Genomic DNA, 24,996 nt, shown 5'->3' with positions numbered 1-24,996 from the left:
TCTGTATCTTGGAGTAATAGCCTTATGATAACACTTTCACCTATAGTTCAACAGTGACTAAGTTCTGCCACATTTTTATTTATTTATTTTTGTTGTGTAGAATTCCCCAAGATAAGATCTTGTTCATTTTAATGCTGCAGTATCATATAATAACTAGAGGAAGCCTTGAAAGATAACTTCCCTCTGGCAGGGCCTTTACTTAGTGCTGTGGTATATGAAAGAGTGGAAGAGGATCTCAAAGGTTTGTAGTTTCTGTTCTAGTGACTTTCCAGTCCAGTGTCACTATCATCTGATACAACAAATATGTGACTTCACAAAGGGAAACAGACTAATGGAGCAGGGGGAGTTTCTGTGACAACCAGTCACTGGCAAAACAGTGAAACAAAGTTTTGACAAATATATTTCAGAAGGTGGCTGAGTGTGGGCTGAGCTTTCGTATTGGCAAGGGTGTTGAGACATAAGGGTCTGGTTCTCATTCAGCCTTCCTTTCATTTTAGGCTGACTGAAACAAATTTTGACATTTAACCAGTTAAAGTGATTATTTGTTTCCTGCTTGGGCATTTTTACTTGTAACCTGTCAAACTGAGTCCTTTAGTGTAGGGATGACAACACTCAAAAAAGTTTGTACTCAACTAATGTCAAAGATTATCAGCAAGATTGCTGTGGATTTCTATCACTATCTAGCTACCTACCTATTTCCATTTATTATTTGATATACTGCCAATCAATGCAAGAATGATATCTAAGCGGTATACAATTTTTATTTATTTATTTATTTAGATTTTGCTCACACCTTTTTCAGTAGTAGCTCAAGGTGAGTTACATTCAGGTACACTGGATATTTCTCTGTCCCAGGAGGGCTCACAATCTAATTACAATGTACAGTGAAACCTCGGTTTTCGTCGATAATTCGTCCGAAAATAATCGACGAAAACCAAGGCAATTTATTTTAAATTCTTTAAAATGAATAAAATGACTAATCCTACTATATAAATGACAATGCGGCACGTCACACAATGCTTCAGATATTATAACAGGCTGTAACAGCGCCAACAAGCTACTAAGGGCAAATCAGCGCACCGATAAAGAGGACTCCGCCTACCCCCCAGTGCACGTCCCCAACCACCAACTACTTACAACTCACCACATCCGCAAATCGCTATCCCGTCCCGCCCTCACAGATCTCCAACACACACCTCCTCCACCAGCCCTTCTCTAACGATCCCACACACTTAAACACACCCACCTCCTGCTCCCGCCCTTCAAAAACGCTAAACAAATGCAAACAGGAACAAGGAGAAGGGGGGAGTGGCACTAGAAATATCCCACGCCTTCCACACAAAAAGCCAGCCAATGCAATTAACGCACATGATGTAAAACACACCCACCTCCTGCGAACGCCCTCAAATCACTAGCAATAAATAACATGGCATTTACCGACAAATTCCGAGGCGACCGACGAAAACCGAGACAAAAATTTTGCGAAAAAAATCCACGATAACCGAAAACGACGAAATCTGACATCAACGAAAACCGAGGTTTCACTATATATTCCATTACAGACCAAAGTCTGGCTCAGTGCAGATTACAATGTAAGATAACTAGCCATATCTAGCGACCTACAAGTTCAAGAACCTAAATCAAAACATTCATTGTTACTATAAATTTTTCTGAAACAAAAATAGTCTTTACCATTTTCCTAAATCTCAGATAGCATGGTTCTAATTTGACTTTTAAAGGGAGGGCGTTCCAATGTTTTAATACTTGATATGCAAAATTGGTTATATGAATAGATTTTAATTTTACCTGCCCTTGTTTGGTATTGGAGAATACAAGTATCCCCAGAATGCACTAACCAGGTGGAAGACAACTTATAATCAGATTGCAAAGATTAAGCAAGATTAACAGATATAGAAACTAGAGACTAAAAATGTAGCAGGACAGAAGCGCAAAAGCACCCGGAAAGCACATTAGGGTCAAGCTACAATATAATTCAATAGGGTAAATGGGGGAGGGGAAAATACACAAGGTATGGAGCTGCAATCACCAGCGGGAACCAGCCTGTGCCAACTTGGGGGAAAGCCAGAGCAAAAAGAAATGTCTTAAGAGCTCTTTTAAATTTTAGAAGAGATGGCTCCACTCTAATAGCTTAGGAGCCACAGCACTGAAGCAGAAAGTCCTGATGTTATCAAGCCAGATATGTTTGTGAGGAAGTACAGTAAGATGGGACGAACCAAGGCATCTTAATGGGCTACAAGGAATAAGGAGGTAAGCAAGAAATAACGACTTGACTGGAAAACTTGATGGACAATTGTGAGATATTTAAAAGGAATACAATAGGCAATTAGAAGCCAATATATGGAACAGCTAGTTCAGGAGCCGACAAGAGAAGGAAAAATACTAGACTTAGTCCTTAGTGGTGCTCATGATCTAGTGCAGGGGGTAACGATACGAGGGCCGCTTGATAACAGTGATCATAATATGATCGGTTTTGATATTGGCATTGAAGGAAGTGAAACTAGGAAATCAAGTACGCTAGCGTTTAACTATAGAAAAGGTGATTACGACAAAATGAGAAAAATGGTGAAAAAAAGACTGAAAGGAACAGCTCGCAGAGTAAAAAACTTGCATCAGGCGTGGATGCTGTTTAAAAACACCATCCTGGAGGTTCAGGACAAATATATTCCACGTATTAGAAAAAAGGGAAAAAAGACTAAACGTCAGCCGGCGTGGCTAAACAGTAAGATAAAGGAAATCATTAGAGCCAAAAAACAATCCTTCAGAAAGTGGAGAAGAGAACCAACTGAAAGTAACAGGATAGATCATAAGGAATGCCAAGCCAAATGCAAAGCGGAGATAAGGAGGGCAAAAAAGGACTTTGAGAAGAAATTAGCGTTGGAAGCAAAAATACATAGTAAAAACTTTTTTAGATACATTAAAAGCAGGAAACCGGCCAAAGAGTCGGTTGGGCCGCTGGACGAAAATGGTGTTAAAGGGGCGATCAAGGAGGACAAAGCCGTAGCGGAGAAATTAAATGAATTCTTTGCTTCGGTCTTCACCGAGGAGGATTTGGGGGGGACACCGGTGCCGGAAAGAATATTTGAAGCGGGGGAGTCGGAGAAACTAAACAAATTCTCTGTAACCTTGGAGGATGTAATGGGTCAGTTCAGCAAGCTGAAGAGTAGTAAATCACCGGGACCTGATGGTATTCATCCCAGAGTATTAATAGAACTAAAAAATGAACTTGCGGAGCTACTGTTAGAAATATGCAATCTGTCCCTAAAATCGAGTGTAATACCGGAAGACTGGAGGGTAGCCAATGTTACTCCGATTTTTAAGAAAGGTTCCAGAGGAGATCCGGGAAATTATAGACCGGTGAGTCTGACGTCGGTGCCGGGCAAGATGGTGGAGGCTATTATTAAGAATAAAATTGCAGAGCATATACAAAAACATGGACTGATGAGACAAAGTCAGCACGGATTTAGTGAAGGGAAGTCTTGCCTCACCAATCTAATGCATTTTTTTGAGGGGGTAAGCAAACATGTGGACAATGGGGAGCCGGTTGATATTGTATATCTGGATTTTCAGAAGGCGTTTGACAAAGTGCCGCACGAAAGACTCCTGAAGAAATTGCAGAGTCATGGAATCGGAGGTAGGGTATTATTATGGATTAAGAACTGGTTGAAAGATAGGAAGCAGAGAGTAGGATTGCATGGCCAGTATTCTCAGTGGAGGAGGGTAGTTAGTGGGGTCCCGCAGGGGTCTGTGCTGGGTCCGTTGCTTTTTAATGTATTTATAAATGACCTAGAGATGGGAATAACTAGTGAGGTAATTAAATTCGCCGATGACACAAAATTATTCAGGGTCGTCAAGTCGCAGGAGGAATGTGAACGATTACAGGAGGACCTTGCGAGACTGGGAGAATGGGCGTGCAAGTGGCAGATGAAGTTCAATGTTGACAAGTGCAAAGTGATGCATGTGGGTAAGAGGAACCCGAATTATAGCTACGTCTTGCAAGGTTCCGCGTTAGGAGTTACGGATCAAGAAAGGGATCTGGGTGTCGTCGTCGATGATACGCTGAAACCTTCTGCTCAGTGTGCTGCTGCGGCTAGGAAAGCGAATAGAATGTTGGGTGTTATTAAGAAGGGTATGGAGTCCAGGTGTGCGGATGTTATAATGCCGTTGTATCGCTCCATGGTGCGACCGCACCTGGAGTATTGTGTTCAGTACTGGTCTCCGTATCTCAAAAAAGATATAGTAGAATTGGAAAAGGTACAGCGAAGGGCGACAAAAATGATAGTGGGGATGGGACGACTTTCCTATGAAGAGAGGCTGAGAAGGCTAGGGCTTTTCAGCTTGGAGAAGAGACGGCTGAGGGGAGATATGATAGAAGTGTATAAAATAATGAGTGGAATGGATCGGGTGGATGTGAAGCGACTGTTCACGCTATCCAAAAATACTAGGACTAGAGGGCATGAGTTGAAGCTACAGTGTGGTAAATTTAAAACGAATCGGAGAAAATTTTTCTTCACCCAACGTGTAATTAGACTCTGGAATTCATTGCCGGAGAACGTGGTACGGGCGGTTAGCTTGACGGAGTTTAAAAAGGGGTTAGATAGATTCCTAAAGGACAAGTCCATAGACCGCTATTAAATGGACTGGAAAAATTCCTCATTTTTAGGTATAACTTGTCTGGAATGTTTTTACGTTTGGGGAGCGTGCCAGGTGCCCTTGACCTGGATTGGCCACTGTCGGTGACAGGATGCTGGGCTAGATGGACCTTTGGTCTTTCCCAGTATGGCACTACTTATGTACTTATGTACTTATATCTAGCACTTCTATTAAACTTAGTCATTTCAATGTGTCTTTTTGGGGCAGAAAGTATCTGTCATCACACAGGAGAATTCAATGTGAGATTGCCTCTTAGCCTCTGATTTTAAGACCTGAATGTTCCCATCCTTTGCTTCTTTGTTGAACAGAGTAACAGATCATTGCTTTTAGACAAGGATTTATTGGGGTCTGTCTAGTGACTCACTGGTAGTGGTACACACTGCGATGGGGACACATGGGTTCAACTCCAAGATGCAGCCCTTGTACCCCAGATCAGTTAGAGCTAGGTATAGTCTGCAGTGTAAGGACCATCATTGAGATGGATGGGTTAGATGATAGGGAGAGAGGATTAAAAAGAGAGTAGATTCCTAGAAACATATAAATGATTTTTGCTCATAGTCTCATAGCCTCAGCAGACTTAACAATATGGGGGTAATTCTCACAAACAGGCTCATTTTCGAAAGAGAAGGTCGCCCATCTTTCAACACAAATCGGAAGATGGGCGTCCTTCTCATAGGGTCGCCCAAATCGGTATAATCAAAAGCCGATTTTGGGCGTCCCCAACTGGTTTCTATCGCAGGGACGACCAAAGTTCACGGGGGCGTGTCAGAGGCGTAGCAAAGGCGGGACTTGGGCATGCCTAACACATGGACGTCCTCGACCCATAATGGAAAAAAAAGGGCGTCCCTGACGAGCACTTGGTCGACTTTACCTGGTCCTGTTTTTCTTACGACCAAGGCACAAAAAGGTGCCCGAACTGACCAGATGACCACCAGAGAGAATCGAGGATGACCTCCCCTTACTCCCCCAGTGGTCACTAACCCCCACACCGTCAAAAAATATCTTTTAAAATATTTTGTGCCACCCTCTATGCCAGCCTCAAATGTCATACTCATGTCCATCACAGCAGTATGCAGGTCCCTGGAGCAGTTTTAGTGGGTGCAGTGCACTTCAGGCAGGCAGATCCAGGCCCATCCCCCCCCTGACCTGTTACACTTGTGGTGGTCAGGCCCATCCCCCCCCTGACCTGTTACACTTGTGGTGGTAAATGTGAGCCCTCCAAAACCCACCACAAACGCACTGTACCCACATCTAGGTGCCCCACTTCACCCGTAAGGGCTATGGTAGTGGTGTACAGTTGTGGGTAGTGGGTTTTGTGGGGGGGGGGGCTCAGCACACAAGGTAAGGGAGCTATGTACCTGGGAGCAATTTATGAAGTCCACTGCAGTGCCCCCTAGGGTGCCCGGTTGGTGTCCTGGCATGTCAGGGGGACCAGTGCACTACGAGTGCTGGCTCCTCCCTCGACCAAAGGGCTTGCATTTGGTCGTTTCTGAGATGGGCATCCTTGGTTTCCATTATCACCGAAAATCAGAAATGACCAAGTCTAGGGACGACCATCTCTAAGGACGACCTAAATTTCAAGATTTGGGTGTCCCTGATCATATTATCGAAACGAAAGTGGACGTCCATCTTGTTTCGATAATACGGGTTTCCCCACCTGGACATTTTGCGAGGATGTCCTCAGCAAAACTTGGGCGTCCCTTTCGATTTTGCCCCTCAAAGTAACCTAAAGGTCAAGGTACTGACAATTATACATCAGACATTATTTGCTGAGGCTCCATTTTATTTGAAGCAAGCCTTGACTATTTATCAACGAGACATGTACTGCAGTCAGAGACTGCTACACGACTTTCTACTGATGTAGTGGTGTGATTACGGCATGCGGATACACGAGCTTCAGCCTTTGTTCCAGCTTCATCACTGTGGTAGCTTTACACAGTTTATAAAACTTCTGAAGACGCAATTGTTTGTGACTGTTTTCCTGACTGCATGTAATTTTGCTGTAGTGTGATGATATAAGGTTATTGCTGTTTATTTAACATTGTGCATACGTTTGTTTTGTATATCTTGTTTTATTATGAATGTATGAAACCCACTTAGTTGTAAGTAGTACGCAAGTTTTTAAAATAAATAAATAATAAAGTTAGGTGCTGGGATGATGTGCACAGTGTGGATTCTATAACGGCACTTGCGCACACAACTGCCATTAAAGAATACTAGTATAACTTTGTATTTACATGGAGGAGTGGCCTAGTGGTTAGAGCACTGGTCTTACAATCCAGAGGTGGCTGGTTCAAATCCCGCTGCTGCTCCTTGTGATCTTGGGTAAGTCACTTAACCCTCCATTGCCTCAGGTACAGACTTAGATTGTGAGCCCTCCTGGGACAGAGAAATATCCAGAGTACCTGAATGTAACTCACCTTGAGCTACTACTGAAAAAGGTGTGAGCAAAATCTAAATTAATAATAATGCCTAACTTTTTGCCAGTCAGATGGCTGGTGTAAATGCTCACACCTAACTGTAGGCAGTTAGATGTGTTCCCTCCAATAATCAGTGCTATTTAACCAGCTAGGAACGACTCCTGGCAAGTTAAATAGCACTTAACCAGCTATTCACAAATATTTAGCAGGAGATAGCCGATTAACTCGCACTGAATATTCCTGATCAGCGCTTAGCGGCTAATCAGTTATATCGCACAATATCCGGCTATCCACTAATATTCAGAGTATCGCTACATAAGTTTGGCAGCCAAATCAGGCTACTGAAATAGTAGGCCTACCTTTGACTGGTTTAAACTTAACCAGCAAGTGCTGGCAGGTTACGTTTAAACCAGCCAGAAATAAACCGGAGCTGGTCACCAGAAACAGTCTGGCATTAAATATTCAGTCTCACCGATGATCGTGGAAGTTAGCCAGGCTGCCTCCTGCGGTCTGCATATCGGCCCCGTAAATGTCAGCATTCTATAACCCATGTGCGTAACTGCCTGACACGCCCGTGACCTGTCCATGCTCCACTCAGGTCCGCACCCCCCCCCCCCCCCTTTGCAGTTGCAAGCTCTGGAATTTGAGTAACTGCCAATTAGTGCCAATTAACACCAATTAGAGCAAATAATTGGTTAAGTCCAGTTAGCATTTAATTATTAAATCAAGTTATGTTCACAACTGATGCTATTCTATAAACTGTGCACAAATTTCAAATTTGGGAGTGCAACTTTATAAAATTAGGAGATATGTGTGCATACCTCTTGGTTCACCTTTTATTATGTTGTCCCAAGCCTACTGTGCCTCTGCAGATCCCACTCAGGTCTCGATCCTCAAAACTCCAGTGCTGTTCCAAATAGTGGCATAAAAATATCACTGGAACAGCGCAAAAAAAACAATGCCCTAATGCTCAACGCTAATGAAATGCACATATAGTTATGCTTATAGCGTTGAGTTCGGTGGGAAGATTGTGCATAAAATCTGAACATGAAGCACACAGTGGCACCTGTTTTCTGCGGCCTAAATATAAGCATTTTTAATTTTTTTCAGCTTGGACGCTTATATTTAGATGCAGGAAACAGACGCCAATGCGTGCTTTCACTGGGCATGTTTAAATTTGTTTTTTTTGTTAGCATGGACACTTGAAATTTAGACACAGGCAAGAGATGCCAATGTGTGGGCTTTGCTGTTTTTCACAAGCACGCTTAAAGGCTTGCACTGGCTTCCTTCTGCTTCCAAGTGCAATCGAAACTGGCAGATTTTGCAGAAAGAATCACGAGAGAAGCAAGAGGATCAGGAGAAATCCTCTCTTTCTACACCTTACCGTCTGCTCCTAGCGTTATTTTTTACAGCTCTAAGCAGTGCCGTACCTAGCATATTTGACACCCAGGGCCGATCATTTTTTAACACCCCCTCCTCTATATGAAAATATTATTTTTAGTAATAATCCACGAGTCACACAACAAGGGTGTACCTAGGAAAGGCAGCATCTTAAACACTGCAGTGAGCACTAGAACATCAATACACCCATTGTAAAACTAACCAAGACATTAGTAAAAATGATCCTACCAACAGAAAACCATGTCTTTTTTCACAAATACAGAACACCGATACATCCTCACCAAGTACAGAATAAGTAACCACAAACTAAAATTAAACTTAACCTCCAAGAGGCCATATCCTGCATACAATGCAACACCATAGAAACAGTGATGCATATCCCCTAGTACTGTGCAAAATATAAAGATAGCAGACATAAATTTGAAAAACTGACAAATACCAATCACCACTTTACAAATTAACAAATAGACATACAACAAAAAATAGAAAATAATACCATTTTATTGGACTAATACATTTTTCAATTAGCTTTCAGAGGCCAAACCCTCTTTCCTCAGGTCAGTACAGTATACTGCTGTTACAATCCTGTCCTGACCTAAGGATGGAGGTTTTGGTCTCGGAAAGTTAGTCAAAAATGTATTAAAATTAGTCCAACAAAAAGATCACCTTATTTTCATTTTCTATTTATCACCACAGCCACAATACTACTTTATTCTAAAGCAAATAAATAAATCTTTTTTCTACCTTTGACGTCTCTGGTTTCTGCTTTCCTCGTCTACTCTTCACTCTCTCCCTTCCATCCAGCATCTGCTCTCTTTCTCTCTCCCTTTCATCCAGTGTCTGTCTGCTTTCTCTGCCCATTCCATCCACTGTCTGCCCTCTCCCCCTTTCCATATGGTGTCTGCCAGCTTTCTCTGCCCCTTCCATCCACTGCCTACCTTTTCTCTCCCTTCTATCCAGCATGTGCCTCCCTCTTTCCTTTTTATAAGCATTCCAGCATCTCCCCTTCTCGCCTTCTTTCTCTCTCCATTCTCTGTTCCCCATCCATATCCATCTTCTGCTTATCTCCTATTTGACTTTTTTCTCTCCATGTTCACTGTCATTCCCTCTTACTCCCTCTCTCTCCTATCCATAACCTCCCCCTCTGTGTCTCTGTCCCTATTCGCCCATGTTCAGCATTTGCTCTGTGTCCCCATCCCTTCCCATGTTCTTCACCCTTCTTTCTCCTGCACTCCAAACCCAGGGCCAGTATCTCTCTCCTCTGCTTCACAGTACTGTATCTTGTTCTCCCCCTCCCCTGATCCAGCTTTTCCCAGTCTTCTCTGCCTCATGCATCCCACCTTTCTCTTCCCTCCCCTTCTTGCTTCCCTTAGATGTAGACTAGCATCACTCTCACTCCTTTCTCCACCCCCCCCCCCTTTTCCCATTCCCTTGCCATTGCTTTCCTTCCTCTCTCCACCACCCTATCCCCTTAGGTCTGGCATCGCAGTATCCACCCCCGCTTCCCCTTAGATGTGGCATCACATCCTCCTCTCTCCACCCCCCTTTCCCTTTGGTGTGGCTGGCTGGCTGACATCGCTCCCCCCCCCCCCCCCCCGGACTAGTGCGGCATCGCTCTCCCCCTCTGCTCCTGCACGTCTTTCAACTTTCAGGTTTCTGGCAGCAGCATCAGCAATGTAAGCGCTGCTTTCGGCCAGCCCCGGAAGCCTTCTCTGGACAGCGTCCCGCCTATGCGGGAAGCTGTACAGAGGATGCTTCTAGGGCAGGCAGAAGGCAGCGCTTACATTGCTGATGCTGATGCCAGAAGCCTCAAAATTGAAAGACGTGTAGGAGCGGAGGGGGAGAGCGATACCGCACTAGTCGGGGGATGGGGATGGGGGGAAGGACACCCATGCAGCACTGCACGGGGGTAAAGATGGCAGCACCGCACCAGTGGGGGGGGGGGAGGAAGACATCCAAGGCAGCACCCCTTCACGAGCTGATCCCAGGGCGGTCCGCTCCCACCGCCCCGCCTTTGGTACGCCACTGGCTGTAAGGCACATCTTGTTTTGGGTGCTCTTTTCTGAGCATTGGGGAGGAATACAAAATTACCTCATTAACATGAAAGGGAATGAAGCATGATATACTGCCTTCCTGTGGCTTTTTGCTACTACATTCAAGGTGGTTTACATAGTATGTTCAGGTACTTATTTGTACCTTGGGCACTGGAGGGTTAAGTGACTTGCCCAGAGTCACAAGGAGTTGCAGTGGGAATGAAACCCACTTCGGAAGGATCAAGGTGTGCTGCACTAACCACTAGGCTACTTGTCCACTCTGCCACTACATTTGCCTGCTATTTGCACTAATGCCTGGTGCACTCGTTTCCCAGCTAGATCCCTCTGAACATTCTGGCAGATAAATGCAGGCACGAGTAGGGCACTAATGGCCTCTAGCACCCGTGTTTACTTTTGAGCAACGGGGCCTCTGTCTCTAGTCACTGATTTTCTTTGCCCCTATCATCACCCTTTTGTATCTCTGCACATATATTTGAGTTCTGTTCTTGGTTCGGCTGTTGTCACTTTCTGTAAGAACTGGTGATGTGCTGGAACAGAATCCTGAGGTGGCTGCAAAGTCCTTTGAGTGGTTTCCAATAAAGCACAAAAACTAAAAGCTTGCTTTTTCTCCAGGATTGCTTCATCACAAACAGCACCATAACATGAAGCAATCTTTTCAACTTTGCCCGCCCTCTGCTTTTCAAAGAGTAGCCTAGAAAGACAGATGTGTTAAACTCATTTCTCACTATCAGGTCAATTTCAAGCAATGATCTCTAGGGAAATTTCTCTCTGTCCACCCCCTTCCTCCATCACTTCACCATCACTTCTGGAGTTCATTTCAAAGCTGTTCACAGTCAAAAAAACAGAGGTTTATGTGCAGGCATGACTTGTTCTAAAATTACATGGCATATAGGCAGGTAAAAATATAAGTAGGAAGCCATTTTAAACATTCCTCCATCTGTGACAAAAAAAGGCTTTCCTAGGAGTGCAGCTGGGGTAGGATTTGAACTTATGCGCGTACTTTTGTGTGGTACTAAATAGCAGTTGTAAATGAGTGTGTAGTTTTGGTCACAGCAAGCAAAAGTAGAGGCTGACCAAAGACGAATCACCACTGGGGATATGGTCCAACAGTAGTCTTTATTGACACTAATAAAGAAAGGACCCGACACAGTCCGTGTTTTGGTGCATGTAAGCGCCTACATCAGGGGTCAAGTGGCAAATACTGGACGGAGGCGCAGATATTTCGCTCTGCGTTTATACAAAGAATGGCGTATCAATGTATTTAGGCGCTGAACGCTAGTGAACCACCACTTGCAAAGATTGTAGAAACAAAACTCGCAAAGTTTTGGTGAAATAATTTTCAAAGAGAATGAGAACTGGAATAATTTGTGTGCACACTTACTGCATACACTGGACAACCTGTTACAAAATTACCTCCCTACATTTAGAAACAAACCCCGGATTCTATATAGCATGCCTAGAGTTCTGCGCTGAAATCCAAGCAGATTCTATAACAATGTACTTAACTTAATTGGTTTAACAAGCTAATCAGCATTGTGAATAGCACTTAAAAAGCAATAATGAGCACTAATTGGCAAAAATTTGAATTTACACGCACAAATCCCAAAGCGTAATCTGTAACACACTGCACCTAAATTCTAATGTGTGCAGGCAAAAGTGGACAAGGTTATGGGTGGGGATTCTATATATGGCACCTAAAAACTCAGCGGGGTAAACATTTCCACCCAAGCGTATTCTATAACCAGTGCCTAGATTTAGGTGCAGTATATATAGCATGTGCCTAGGTGTAAATCAAAGCACCTAAAACTACGAGCATCCATTTATACAAATGAAAATGTGGCATAAATCCTGGCACGTATATTTACACACACTGGTCAATATTCTTTAACAGTGCATGCAAATTTTGGAGCAAACCATGAAATGCCCATTTCCCCACCCATAACCATGCCCCTTTTTGCCTGTGCACATTAAAATTCAGGCACAATGCGTTACAGAATATGCTTAGGGATTTGTGTGTGTAAATTTGAATTATTGCCAAGTAGTGCTCATTATTGCTTGTTAAGTGCTGTTAAAGCTGATTGACTTGTTAAGCCAATTAAGTTATACGCGTTGTTATAGAATCCGCTTGGATTTCGGCATAGAACTCTAGGCGCACTATATAGAATCCGGGGAGAAACCCCTAATTCTATAAACCTGGGTGTGCAATTTTACAACTAGGAAGCAAAATTGTGCACACAAGTTATAGAATATTGCCTAACTCAATTGTGTAAGTGGGTGCTAATTGGTTTTAACTGCAACAATGACCCTTGTGGTGTTAATTGGCACCAATATGCAGTTATGGGCATAACTGCACTTAGGCGCTGTCTTTTAAACCTAGGGGTCGATATTCATAGCGATTTAAGTGGTCTGTACGGGGCTAACTGGGGATATTCAGTGACACTTAACAACACTTAATGAGACAGTGCTGCTTAATATCCGCTCTGACTGCCCATGCCGAAACTGGCTAGTTTGTGGGTGGTGTAGAGGCGGAGTTAGGGCGGAGACAGGGCAGTGTGGCTGAGCAACCACATAAAGTTAGATTAGCCTTTTCTGTCCTAACTTTATTCAGTGAAGGCAACTGAGTACCAATCTGAATATCGGTCGGAGCCTGATTAACATCTAGGTCCTGACCCAATGTTCTGCCATTCCACTCCCTTCCTTGCAACCCTCCCCCCCCCCCCCCCCCGACTGGCATATCCAGAACTCCTCCTGATCCACCTCCCACCCCTAACCCGGAACCACATCAATAGCCCCCCCCCCAACCACTCACCCAGAAGAAGGAAGCCACTGCCCCTCTCACCCCCAGAAGCCATACAATGGGCAGAAGTGAGTGAGCACTGTTCCTGCCCATTACCCCACTGGACCACCAGCAACAGGCAAGTAAGTCTGCTACAATGATGGTGGGGGAATTGCAGTTCCAGGAGTAAGTGTAGATCCAGCTGGGGGATCCAGCAGGGGGTTGGCTTGCAGGGGTGAGAGGGGGAGCAGGCATCCCAAAAGGGGCACATTCATCCATTTATGCAGGTCCTAGCTGATAGTCAGACATGATCCGCATAATCCCCAGTGGCTAGCACTCTGGGAATCAGCCCCAGCTACTCAATCGTGGTGGGTGGACATGGTCTGACATTGAATATCCAGGGCTAATTCTGGCAATGACAGTCAGCGTTTAAAATAACATAGGCAGGCTGCACACTCTCGCGCCCCCTCCCTCGCTTTTCCCCTCAAGCACACACAAAACAGGCATGTGAGAGATTTTGGGAATAAATGGCCACAGCTTTATTGACAACACATTAAACTGCCCCTAGGATGCACCCGAGCCGACCAAGAGACTCCCCTTGTCTCGTCGGCGACTTTTAAGCGGTGCAAGAGGGCATCCCCCGAAGCCCCGCCCCCCCAGCCAATGACGGGCGAGGTTCTCCCCTACGTCATTCAGAGGGAAGCCGGAAGGGAAGGGCTGCTCGGTTCGGGGAGCTGCTGCGTGGCAGCCGCCATGTTATTGGCGGCTGCTCGGCATGCTCCTTGCCGGCCTTCTTAAATGCTGACCGCTGTGGGCTGAATATCGATTGGCTAGTGTGTAAGTTCTATAGCTCATAACTGCAAAGGGGGTGTTAACATGGGAGGGGCACAGGCAGGTCACCACAGTTTATTATATTATTATAGGGACATATCAAGCACTTACACACTAAGTTTATAGAATACTATCAATTATACGCACAACTGACAGTATTAGGTCCTCAGCATTTATACCACCCTCTGACATGGCATAAATGCATGTGCCTAAAGTTTGGTGCTCAAATACCAACTTTGTCATTATAGAATTCTTGCTTAGCACTCAGGGGTCCTTTTACTAAGCCGTAGCAAAAAGTGGCCTGTGGTAGTGTGGGTGCGTGTTTTCGGCACGCGCTGGGCCAGTTTTTACTGCTGCTGGGAAAAAGCGCATTTTTTTTTAATGGGACAGGAAAAGGGCCTGCACATGCCTATTTATGGCCCGAGCCCTTAACGCCACCCGCACGTGGTAGGAAATTTAAAAAATAATTTATCCTGGTGGTATGGGTGCGCGCCAAATCTGAAATTACCGCCAGAGGGCGCATTAGCCTGGCAGTAGTCTCGTTTTGGCTTGCGCATAGAACCTACTGTGCCTTTGTAAAAGGGCCCCTCAATTATTTGTGTCTAACTTTTGGCACTCTTTCTTGAATTTACCCCAAACAGTCAAACTGCCTACAGTGTGCCATATTCTGAGGGTAAATTTGCTCTGATTATTGCCTACAGAGTAGTACCCACCCCTTCCTTTCTGAATACGCTACCAGAACCCTTATCCACACCCTTGTCACCTCTCGCTTGGACTATTGCAATTTACTTCTCACTGGTCTTCCGCTCAGCCATCTCTCTCCTCTCCAGTCTGTCCAAAATTCTGCGGCACGACTTATTTTCCGTCAGAATCGTTTTACCCACACTAGCCCACTCCTCAAATCACTTCACTGGCTCCCTGTCCGCTTCCGCATAAAGTTTAAACTTCGCTTACTGACCTTTAAATGCATCCACTCTGCAACCCCCCATTACCTCTCCACTCTTATCTCTCTCTACATTCCTTCCCGTGAACTCCGCTCACTGGACAAATCTCTCTTGTCGTCCCCCTTCTCCTCCACTGCTAACTCCAGGCTTCGTTCCTTCTCTCTCGCGGCACCTTATGCCTGGAATAGACTTCCTGAACCTATACGTCTAGCTCCATCTCTACCTATTTTCAAATCTATGCTGAAAACCCACCTTTTTCAGTTCCTAGCTACTACTCAATTGCCCTCCCCTTGTCCCTTCCTTCCTTCTCACCCATTACTCTTCATCACCTATTACTTCATTACCCATTACTTTTCATCACCCGTAACCGTCTTGTCTGTCTGTATTATTTAGATTGTAAGCTCTTTTGAGCAGGGACTGTCTCTTTGTGTCAGATGTTCAGCGCTGCGTGCGTCTGGTAGCGCTATACAAATGCTAATAATAATAATAAATAATAATGGTTAGGGAATCTTGGTTTAGGTCTAAATGCATGTGTATTTTTGATTATTAAAACTACACCTGTACTTCCTTCTCCTGACCTAACTCCGCCCCCAGGACCAACATATACCCTTTTACCCACATAGAGGGTGGGTGATAGTCAAAAGGCCCATTTAAGTGGTGTTCTGTGTCCTGTGTACTTGCCTCTGGTCTGGTACTGATTGTAGTTTGATCTGATGTACCCTTTGTTACGGTCTGTATTCTGCTGAGGACATGGCTTGTTGAATGAGTGGAACATAAATGTGTTAAATAAATAAATGAACTAAACAAACTGGGCCTTACTTACACAAAGGAATTTCACTATTGCCCTCAGGGAGGACAATTTTTTTTTAACTCCTTAGGTACCCACAGGGCTGCAAATGGATTTTTGAAGGTAAAATGTCTTGCAAAATTTACAGTACTACCTCATTGTATGCAAATCTCTCTCATGCATATCCATTAGAAGCAACCTAAAACGCTCACTTATTGGCAGCCCTCAAGGATCTGGAGTGAGTACCAGTTCTTTACACTGAAGGGCTCTATTGGCACCAAAATTGTACAAGTTGGTGGCTCTTGGGCTGCACTCGCTTTCATGCATGGTGTGGCAGTTGGCAACCAAAGGCATCATTTATTTGATGGTGATTTTTCCTATTTATAAGCCCACGCAATACATATCCTTTCCTTTTAAAAAGGCAAATGACGCTACTTTTAAATGGGGCTTTCCCAATTCTGTTTATGTAAAAAGCAGCATGTAGTCAAGCACTGAACATGTTGTCAACAGAAACAGAATTTCCCTGTCTGTTGTTCTCTTGGTTTGGAGGTTCAAATAGTATTCAGCAGCCCACATTGCTCTCACTACGGAAACAGATGAAAAAAAAAACGAGACGCAAGTTGAGCTCAGCCCAAAATTTCAGATGTAAGTCTCGGCTCTGAAAGTGAAAGGTGACTGCATTCAAATACTTATTTTGACGAGTCAAGCATGAGCGAGTCAGGATAACTATAAAAGTGTCACTATAGCAGAAATTCTAGCACAGAGTTGAGACAGGCATATCTCCCAACCAGGGGTGCAACCACAAGTCCACCTTTTGGGGGTTCTGAAAAGTTGTCTGGGGGGGTTCCAGTATTCTATCCTTCTCCTCCCCCCCCCCCCCCCCCCATGCATCCGCTGCTGCCTGCTGCAATAAAATATTACCTTTTTACCTTCGCTGGTGGAGATGCCAAACCTTGCCAGCGGAAGACCTCTCCTGCCTGAGTCATGATTGCACCAGCACTTATTCAGAAGTTTTGCTTTGCTGCTAATGCCAGCTCTCCCGCACATGCTCAGTTTGTGCATGCCTGAGAGTGCTGGGATTAGTGGCCGAAGCACACCTCCTGAATAAGTACTGCTGCAGGCATGACTTAGGCAGGAGAGGTCTTCGAATGGTGGGGCTTGGCATCCCTGCCAGCCAGAAAAGCAGAGGTGTCCAGAGCTGAAGGCGAGGAGGCCAAGGCCCCCAAGGCCTCCCCCCTGGCTATGCCACTTCTCCCAACTCAACCTGTGCTAAAGGCATTTCATAGAAAATACCATCATATCATTATGTCAATGATTGCATCATTGTGAACTAGGGAAGGGGGTATAACTGGGATAGGCAGGTGTAAATTCCACCAAAGCAGCCTTGTAGTACAGGGTGGCCCCAGGAAAAAAAGGAGGCCTACTTGAGGATCCTCTGAAGTGGCCCCTCAGCTCTTGGGTCCCTTATTTTGAATTTATTCTGCTGCTGGTATATAACATAGATCAAAGTATGAGTGGACCAGCTGTAACATTCCTTTCAAGCAAAACTGGAGTTGGACCTTTCCTTTTACCTGTGCTTAGCTGTTTGTGCCTAATAAGCAAACAGCTGCCCGACCATCACCCAGGCATGGGGCCTAGGGTTAGGTCAGGGGATTTCAGCATGTACTTTGTACCTGCAAGCTGCAACAGAAGACTGACAATTGCGCCTTAAATTCTAAAGAAGTATTTTGACGTCAGGTGTTACAAATTCAAATGAATACCTCTCTATATAAAACGCATCTCCAACGTTCTAATGAAGCCAGAACCGGAAGTCTCCAAGTTCTAAGTGTGTAGTTGTGTAGATCGCTGTTTGCCCATGAATGTCTGCCCCGCCCTCACGTCACAACGTGATGACGTCGAGGGTGGAGCACTGACACTCACCGAATCGCATCGCTCACCATATGCACGTCACACGCAACAGCTGACCAAGCAAAGGCTGGAGGGGGAGCTGGGAGAGAGGAGAATCACTGGGTGGCTGGAGGGGAAGCAGGGGACAGAGGGGACTCGCTTGGTGGCAGGAGGGGGGCAGGAGACAGAATAGCATCCCTGGGTGGATACGGGGGGGGGGGGGGCCCAAGAAAAAAGAATAATCGCTGGGTGGCTGCAGGGGGAGCAGGGGAGAGAGGAGAATCGCTTGGTGGCTGGAGGGGGGCAGGGGACAGAGCAGACACACTTGCACCCAGCAGTCTCGCTCTGTCACAAACATATTCACTCTCTCTCTCTCACACACAGTCACTCTCACACACACTCTCAAACATACACACTCCAACAAAAACCTTGCTAGCGCCCGTTTCATTTGTGTCAGAAACGGGCCTCATTTACTAGTTATTAATAAAACACTGACGTGTATTCTATGTGTCATTCTGAGGGGAGAGGAGATATCAACATAGGCTACTGTTAAGTCAGTTTATTTTACCACAAGTCATGTCATTTTAGCACAGGGTCTCATTTTATGCAATAAGACCCTGTGCTATAATAGCACAACTTGTGGTAAAATAACCCATCTTAACAAGCCAATCACTGTTGTTAACAGCACTTAAGAAGCAATAATGAGCACTAATTGGCAATAATTAGAATTTATGCGCATAACTCCCTAAGTGTATTTTGTAATGCACTGTGTCTAAATTCTAAAGTGTGCAGTTCAAAAGTTATGGGTGGAGAAATGGGTATTTTATGGGCATTCCAAAATTTACATGCGCTGTTATAGAATATGGCCCAGTTAGCGTAAATGTATGCACCAGGATTTACAACACTTTTTTGTTGGTGTAAATGGAAGCGTGTACTTTTAGGCACTAGGTGTTCTATATACCACGCCTAAATCTAGGTGCAGCTTATAGAATACTCTTAGGTGAAAATGTGTTCCGCATGGATTTTTAAGGCACGCTATATAGAATCTGGCCCATAATAGGCACCTTAGCGTTTAGCGCAAGCTAAAAACATTAGCACACCTTTGTAAAAGAGGCCCTAAGTTAAACAGCCAAATCGGACCACATAAAAGTCAGTCCTATCTTTATATGGTGTCACTTAGGCGGTTAAGTGCTAAATATCACACTTGACTGCACAAGAGATAAGCCTGGAAATCAGTGCCAGTGTCCGGACATGACCTGGCATTGAATATCCAGGGATAACACCAGCAGTGGCTTAAAAACTACTCACCACTGCTGGCTGGATATCTACCCCCCAAAAAGCATGAAATAATCACAATACTTGTCAAAACATCGTAATCGAAGTCACCCAAATCTTCCAAGATCAAAAGCACTATATCCACTTCCTAATTCACATTTGTTTTAAAGAAAAAAATGAATGGCCTTGTTTACTAAGGTGCACTAGTGTTTTTAGTGCGTGCTAAAAATTAGCACATGCTAACCGTGTAGATGCCCATAGGAATATTATGGGCATCTACACAGTTGGTGTGTGTTTAGTGCATATAAAAAATGCTAGCGTGCCTTTAACATGGCTTAGTAAACAAGGTCCTAGGGGCGTCCTTTCCTAAGGCGCGCTCACGTTTTTAGCGCGCACTAAAATTGTGGATGCGCTAAATGTTAGAGATGCCAATGCATTCCTATGGGCGTCTTTAATGTTCAGCATGCCCACAATTTTAGCGCATGCTAAAAACGTGAGCGCGCCTTAGGAAAAGACGCCCTAAGTGATTTAAGAGAATTAGTACAAATGTTCTTAGGTTATAAGTCCCAAAAATCTCCATCCCTAGGCACCAATTTGACCTCATTGGAGTAGTGTTCAGTTTTGGAGGCCGTATCTAGCTAAAGATGTAAAAAGACTGGAAGCGGTGCAAAGAAAAGCTACGAAAATGGTATGGGATTTGTTTTGCAAACCATACGAGGAGAGACTTGCCGACCTGAACATGTACACCTTGGAGGAAAGGAGAAACAGGGGTGACATGATACAGACGTTCAAATATTTTAAAGGTATTAATCCGCATACGAACCTTTTCCGGAGACGGGAAGGTGGTAGAACAAGAGGACATGAATTGGGGTTGCAGGGGGGCAAACTCAGGAGTAAAGTCAGGAAGTATTTTTTCATGGAGAGGGTGGTGGATACGTGGAATGCCCTCCTGCGGGATGTGGTGATGAAAACGATAATGGAATTCAAACATGCATCGGATAAACACAAAGGAATCCTGTTTAGTAGGAACGGATCTATGGAATCTTAGCGGACATTGGGTGGCGACGCTGGTATTTGGAGAATAAAACCAGTGCAGGGTGGACTTCTACAGTCTGTGCCCTGAGAAAGGCAGGGACAAATCAAACTCGGATATATACATAAAGTGTTACATACCATGTAAAATGAGTTTATCTTGTTGGGCAGACTGAATGGACCGTTCAGGTCTTTATCTGTCGTCATTTACTATGTTCTCCGTTCCTACAAGCCCCTCCCCCATGACATGCTACACATGCCATCACTTTCATTGACAGAAGCCAAATGACCCCCTCCACAAGTAATTAGCTTTCTCACAGTGCTTCACAGGGAACATCCTTCTGTCCTGAAATATGATATGAGTTAAATCACAAGCAGATTGGTGCAATTAATATAATCATGAACCTGAATATTATTCCACTCTCAGGTTCAATGTGATAAACTGATTTAATGGACCCACAAACATTACAATGCCCATAAGGGTGGTAAGTCACACAATGCTTCCTCAAAACATTAGAATCTTCTGTTGAGGTCCTGTATACACTGGATACCAAATCATCTTTTAAGTTCTTTCCTCTTTGAAAAGTAAGATTAGAATTTGGGGTTTGTTGGCTTAGTGTGGGTTTAAAACACATTTTCCTGATTTTTGAACAGTTTTTCATGTTCATTTGACCTGTTTTTTTCACGTGTGCAAGAACTTAACAATTGTATATGAATTGATTCATACATATGTGAATATATAACCGATTTGCTTGTACTTTAAGGGGGTAATTCTATAAAGCAGGTGCTAACCATTATGTGCTGATTACTGGCATAATAATAATAATAGTAGTAATAATAATAATAAATATTACTGACATGAGACTGTCATCAAGGAGTGGCTTCCAGGATCGCCTAACAAGCCAAAAGCTGTGCCAAAATGTACTGCTGAATATTCAGGTTGGATTACCTGAAACCAGATTCAACAGGGGTCTGAGAGAAAGTGGAATGGGGTGGGCCACTGAGGTCAAGGCACTACCAATGTGTTGCCCATCATCAGGCATCAATAACACAGCCTGGAGGGCAGGGCCAGAGTTTTGGTGCTTTGACTCCACCAACCACAAAGGTGTTTGGCTGCCTCTACTTTTTCCCCATTCTGGGAAACCCTGGCCTTGATCATGGTGTTCAGTTCAGTGCCTGACAGCTGGCGACTCCCTTCCCCAAACCATCCCAGCCAAGATCGATTTGCCAAGACTCCAACCTACCCATTGAAATGAAAGGTGTCCTGGGAATGCAGTCCGGGCAGGAACTGAGCACATTCTTCCCCCACCTCCGGCACCTCCTCTGCTTTCTGGATACTACTGGGAAAAGGCAGGAAGGGTCCAGCATCCATCCTCCGCTCTGCAACTACCGCAAAAAAACAGATCCGGGACCGAGTCACACCGAATTACTGTAGGAGGAAACGGAAACTTCCCACAATGGCCGGGTTTACAGGCAGAAAACAAAATATGGGTCTGAATGCAAAGGGGGTTGGAGGGATCCTGCTCCTCTAGGTCTGATCTGAAGTGGGGCACAGGATGTCCCGGCTGAGTCTCTTTTCTTTCTGTCTGATTTCAGTACTTGTCCCAGACAGTGTTTCTAGCCCGATCTCTCCTTGCCTGTCTTTTTTTCTCTGTCTCCAATGTTCTCCCCTCTGCTCGAGTGACCAGGAAGTTTCCCCATATGTAACTGTCACCCTAGACGGGCAGGAGTCATCGTCAGTCACCTGCTGGGTGTGATCACGAGTTCAGACCTTTCCTCACCAAAAAGAAAGTCCGTCGTTACAGGGAAGGAGGGGCACCTGGAAACAGAACTGCTCCCTGAGCTCACATTCAAACAGCAACATCACTAAACCATGATAATGAAGAACAGCCAGAACTGCCTTTGCCAAAACAGAATATAAGAACAGGACTTTTAAGTACAAAAACCCTCGCCCCTTTCAGCTGCTGTATATTATAAGCAGCCCTATAGAGTGGAGTAGCCTAGTGGTTAGAGGACCAGTCGTGACATCCAAAGGTCTCTGGTTCAAATCCCACTGCTGCTCCTTGTGATCTTGGGCTAGTTACTTGACTCTCCATCGCCTCAATGACAAAATTAGGTTATGACATATAAATATCCATGTAAGTCAGCTTGAGCCACTATTGAGAAAGATGTGTAAAATCCAACTGAGTCTGCGTGGTATATGGTAATTCTTACTCCGTCCTTATGCTCGCCTGGTCCTCTTGTTCAGGTTACTAATATCTCTCCACTTCCTACAAACGGATTTCTGTGATGTTCTTATGTAGAGTTGAGTTTAGCCGTGCAAATACCCGTTATCAGTTTGCTCCGTTCTTCACGTGATGTAGTTTGTTGATCCTGACATCAGCCATAACACCAGCTTCCAGTTAAGTAATGGATGTGATAGTTAGAGTCCACAACGAACTGTAAGGCCAGTGCCTCGATCCAAGTTAAAAAACAAAATTCTGGATACTAAACTCAACACACGGTATCACTCCGTGGGCTAGTGAAGGAATTTCGTTAATATTGGAGGTGCTTTGACATCCATAGAACTGGCACTTACTGTATGAATTAGAAAACTGCATGGTTTATTAATATTATATATGTGCAAATAAGGATGCACAAAAGCATTTAACGCGCGCTTAGCTATGAAATAACCTGTGTAAAATCTATTCCTTTCCTGTACTTAAACGAGCTGGGGAAAAAGTCTGAATATCGATTCAGAAGTCTGAGTTTACTCTATAAATGTATGCCTGGGCCATTCTCTGTTTTCTACTGGTATCATTTGCAGCTTCAAAGTATAAAAACTAGAGCCCCCAGTTTTGTTTTGTTTTGTTTTGTTTCACATTACTACTACTTAACATTTCTAGAGCGCTACTAGGGTTACGCAGCGCTGTACAATTTAACAAAGAGAGACAGTCCCTGCTCAAAGAGCTTACAATCTAATAATTAGCTTCAGCTGTCTCCAAAGGGGTTTGTTTTGCACACAACGTACAGTATGAACCAAACTCCTAAACCCGTCTTCTGCTCTCTCTCTCTCTCTCTCTCTGCTTAAGACACTACTGTGTATAACATTTCGTCCAGCAAGCTGTCTAAGATATTACAAGAAGGATACTGCCGTTTTACCTCTAGTAGGATGGTTATCCACGCCCCTTTCACGTGACAGTCAATGGAAACCATCAGTTCAAGTCCACCAACTTCTGCTTTTTCTCTCTCTTCCTTTGCTCATTCCTCTCGTCGCACTGACGCATGCGGAAGTCACAGAGCAGGCTGTGCACTTGTGGTTAAGACCTTGCACTACCTGGGAATTTCCAGATTGTCCTCACCATAATGAAATAGAAATGAAGAACTGGAGGTTTCTAATGAAAGCTGTACAAATACCTTTGCTGGATCGAAATTTAGCCTCCTGGAATGTGACTGGGCTGCTGTTTTCACTCAGTTGATGTAGCTGAGAACCAGATGAGGATGAAGTGTTGCTTCAGTAATTGGTTTTGCTGGGTTTTTCTTTCAAGATCAGCAAGGTACATGTTGTAAGGTTGTTTTCGAATGACACCTGCTAGCAACTTGCTGAAATAACAGCATTTTGCTTTATTTTAGAAAGCAGAAGGAAAGGTCAGCATGTAAGCTGTAAATAATACAACTTGACCTTTGATATAATGAATGGAGTTCAGGTCTTAAAAGCTAGTGAAATGTGTATTAAGTTCAATAACAAGGTCTCATCTACAGCTTGTTGTAACCTTCATTTTTATATATCTCAGTGGACTAAAATGTAAACCGCACAATACTTAGGAACCAGAAAATGAGAACTGTGCTAACTTACCAAAAAATAAAGGCCCATATTCAGCATGAAACAATCGAATACTGGTTATTTATTTATTGGGATTTATTAGCCGCTTTTATGAAGGGATTCACCCAAGACAATGTACAGTAGGTACAATTTAAAATAAAACACATAATTTTGTTAACAGCATAACAATAGTACAATAACCAAGAATAAAGATAAATACAATAAATGAGGTAAACTTCCACTGACTGGGTGATCCCAGACTCTTCAGCAACACAGAACTGGCTAAGGCAAATGGAAATCTGAGGTTACTGTCTGGTTACTGTCAGGGCAGTCTGGATACTGAGTCAGGGTGGAGCCATGAGTTACCTGGTTAGTGGTAATTTTAAGTCCATTAATCAGGTAACTACCTGGATAAAGTTAGGTCAAGCCAGGCAAGACTTCTGGCAGCCAGGCAAGGCCCAGATTTTCAATGCCAGAGCCAGGATTAGACCCAGCATTGAATATCTAGGTCAATTTCAGCCTCTGATGGTTAATGCCTTAAAAATCACTGACCACTGGTGGAATATTGAGCCCAAAATGTACTGAGTTACATGAGTTTTGAAAACTATTGAAAGCATATCTGTTTTCTAGGGACTTTTAGAATGTAACTTCATAGCAGGGCACCTAGATTACTTGGATAGGAATTTGTCTTCTTTAGCCCCCATTTTATGAAAATACATAGGTGTCTCTGGGGTCCTTCTACAAAACTGAAGCATGCCCCTATGTGGGTCTTTCCTGCCTGCGAAGGCCATTTTTACCATGGCTATAAAATAAAACAACCTATTTTATATTTATAAAGGAAATATACTACTCACCCCTATACCCAAAGATTTAAAGAAAAAATTAAATGACACAACCAACTACTGCCCAGTAGCGTCCATACCTATGGTAGTCAAACTGATGGAAAGTATGGTAACCAAACAACTTACCGATTACTTAAACAAATTCACAATACTACATGAATCACAGTCAGGATTTCGATCCAACCACAGTAGTGAAACAGTGCTAGTCACTCTCCTAGCCAAATTCAAACAAACAATTGCAACCGGAAATAATGTGCTGCTCCTACAGTTTGAC

At 44.0% G+C, this 24,996-nt stretch overlaps 1 protein-coding gene across 2 annotated transcripts in view; it reads right to left on the bottom strand.

The window, feature by feature from the left end:
* The window catches only part of LOC115474080 (TNFAIP3-interacting protein 3-like), a 62,184-nt gene extending 38,897 nt beyond the window's left edge, over window positions 1–23,287 (bottom strand). The window contains exons 1-2 of one of the 2 annotated variants that reach the window (XM_030209396.1): window positions 22,406–22,420; window positions 21,323–21,897 (exon numbers count right to left, since the gene is read on the bottom strand). In XM_030209396.1, the coding sequence (XP_030065256.1) occupies window positions 21,323–21,450 (128 nt within the window). In that variant the 5' untranslated portion in view covers window positions 21,451–21,897; window positions 22,406–22,420. Of the gene's footprint in view, window positions 1–21,322; window positions 21,898–22,405; window positions 22,421–23,219 lie in introns of those variants that run through there. The other variant, XM_030209397.1, reaches the window with a different exon arrangement.
* Window positions 23,288–24,996: the final 1,709 nt, after the last annotated feature.

Source organism: Microcaecilia unicolor, chromosome 7 (assembly GCF_901765095.1).
Source record: "Microcaecilia unicolor chromosome 7, aMicUni1.1, whole genome shotgun sequence".
Lineage (NCBI taxonomy): Eukaryota > Metazoa > Chordata > Amphibia > Gymnophiona > Siphonopidae > Microcaecilia > Microcaecilia unicolor.
The sequence above is the reverse complement of the archived record's forward strand: the minus strand, read 5'-3'. Positions and strand labels throughout refer to the sequence as shown.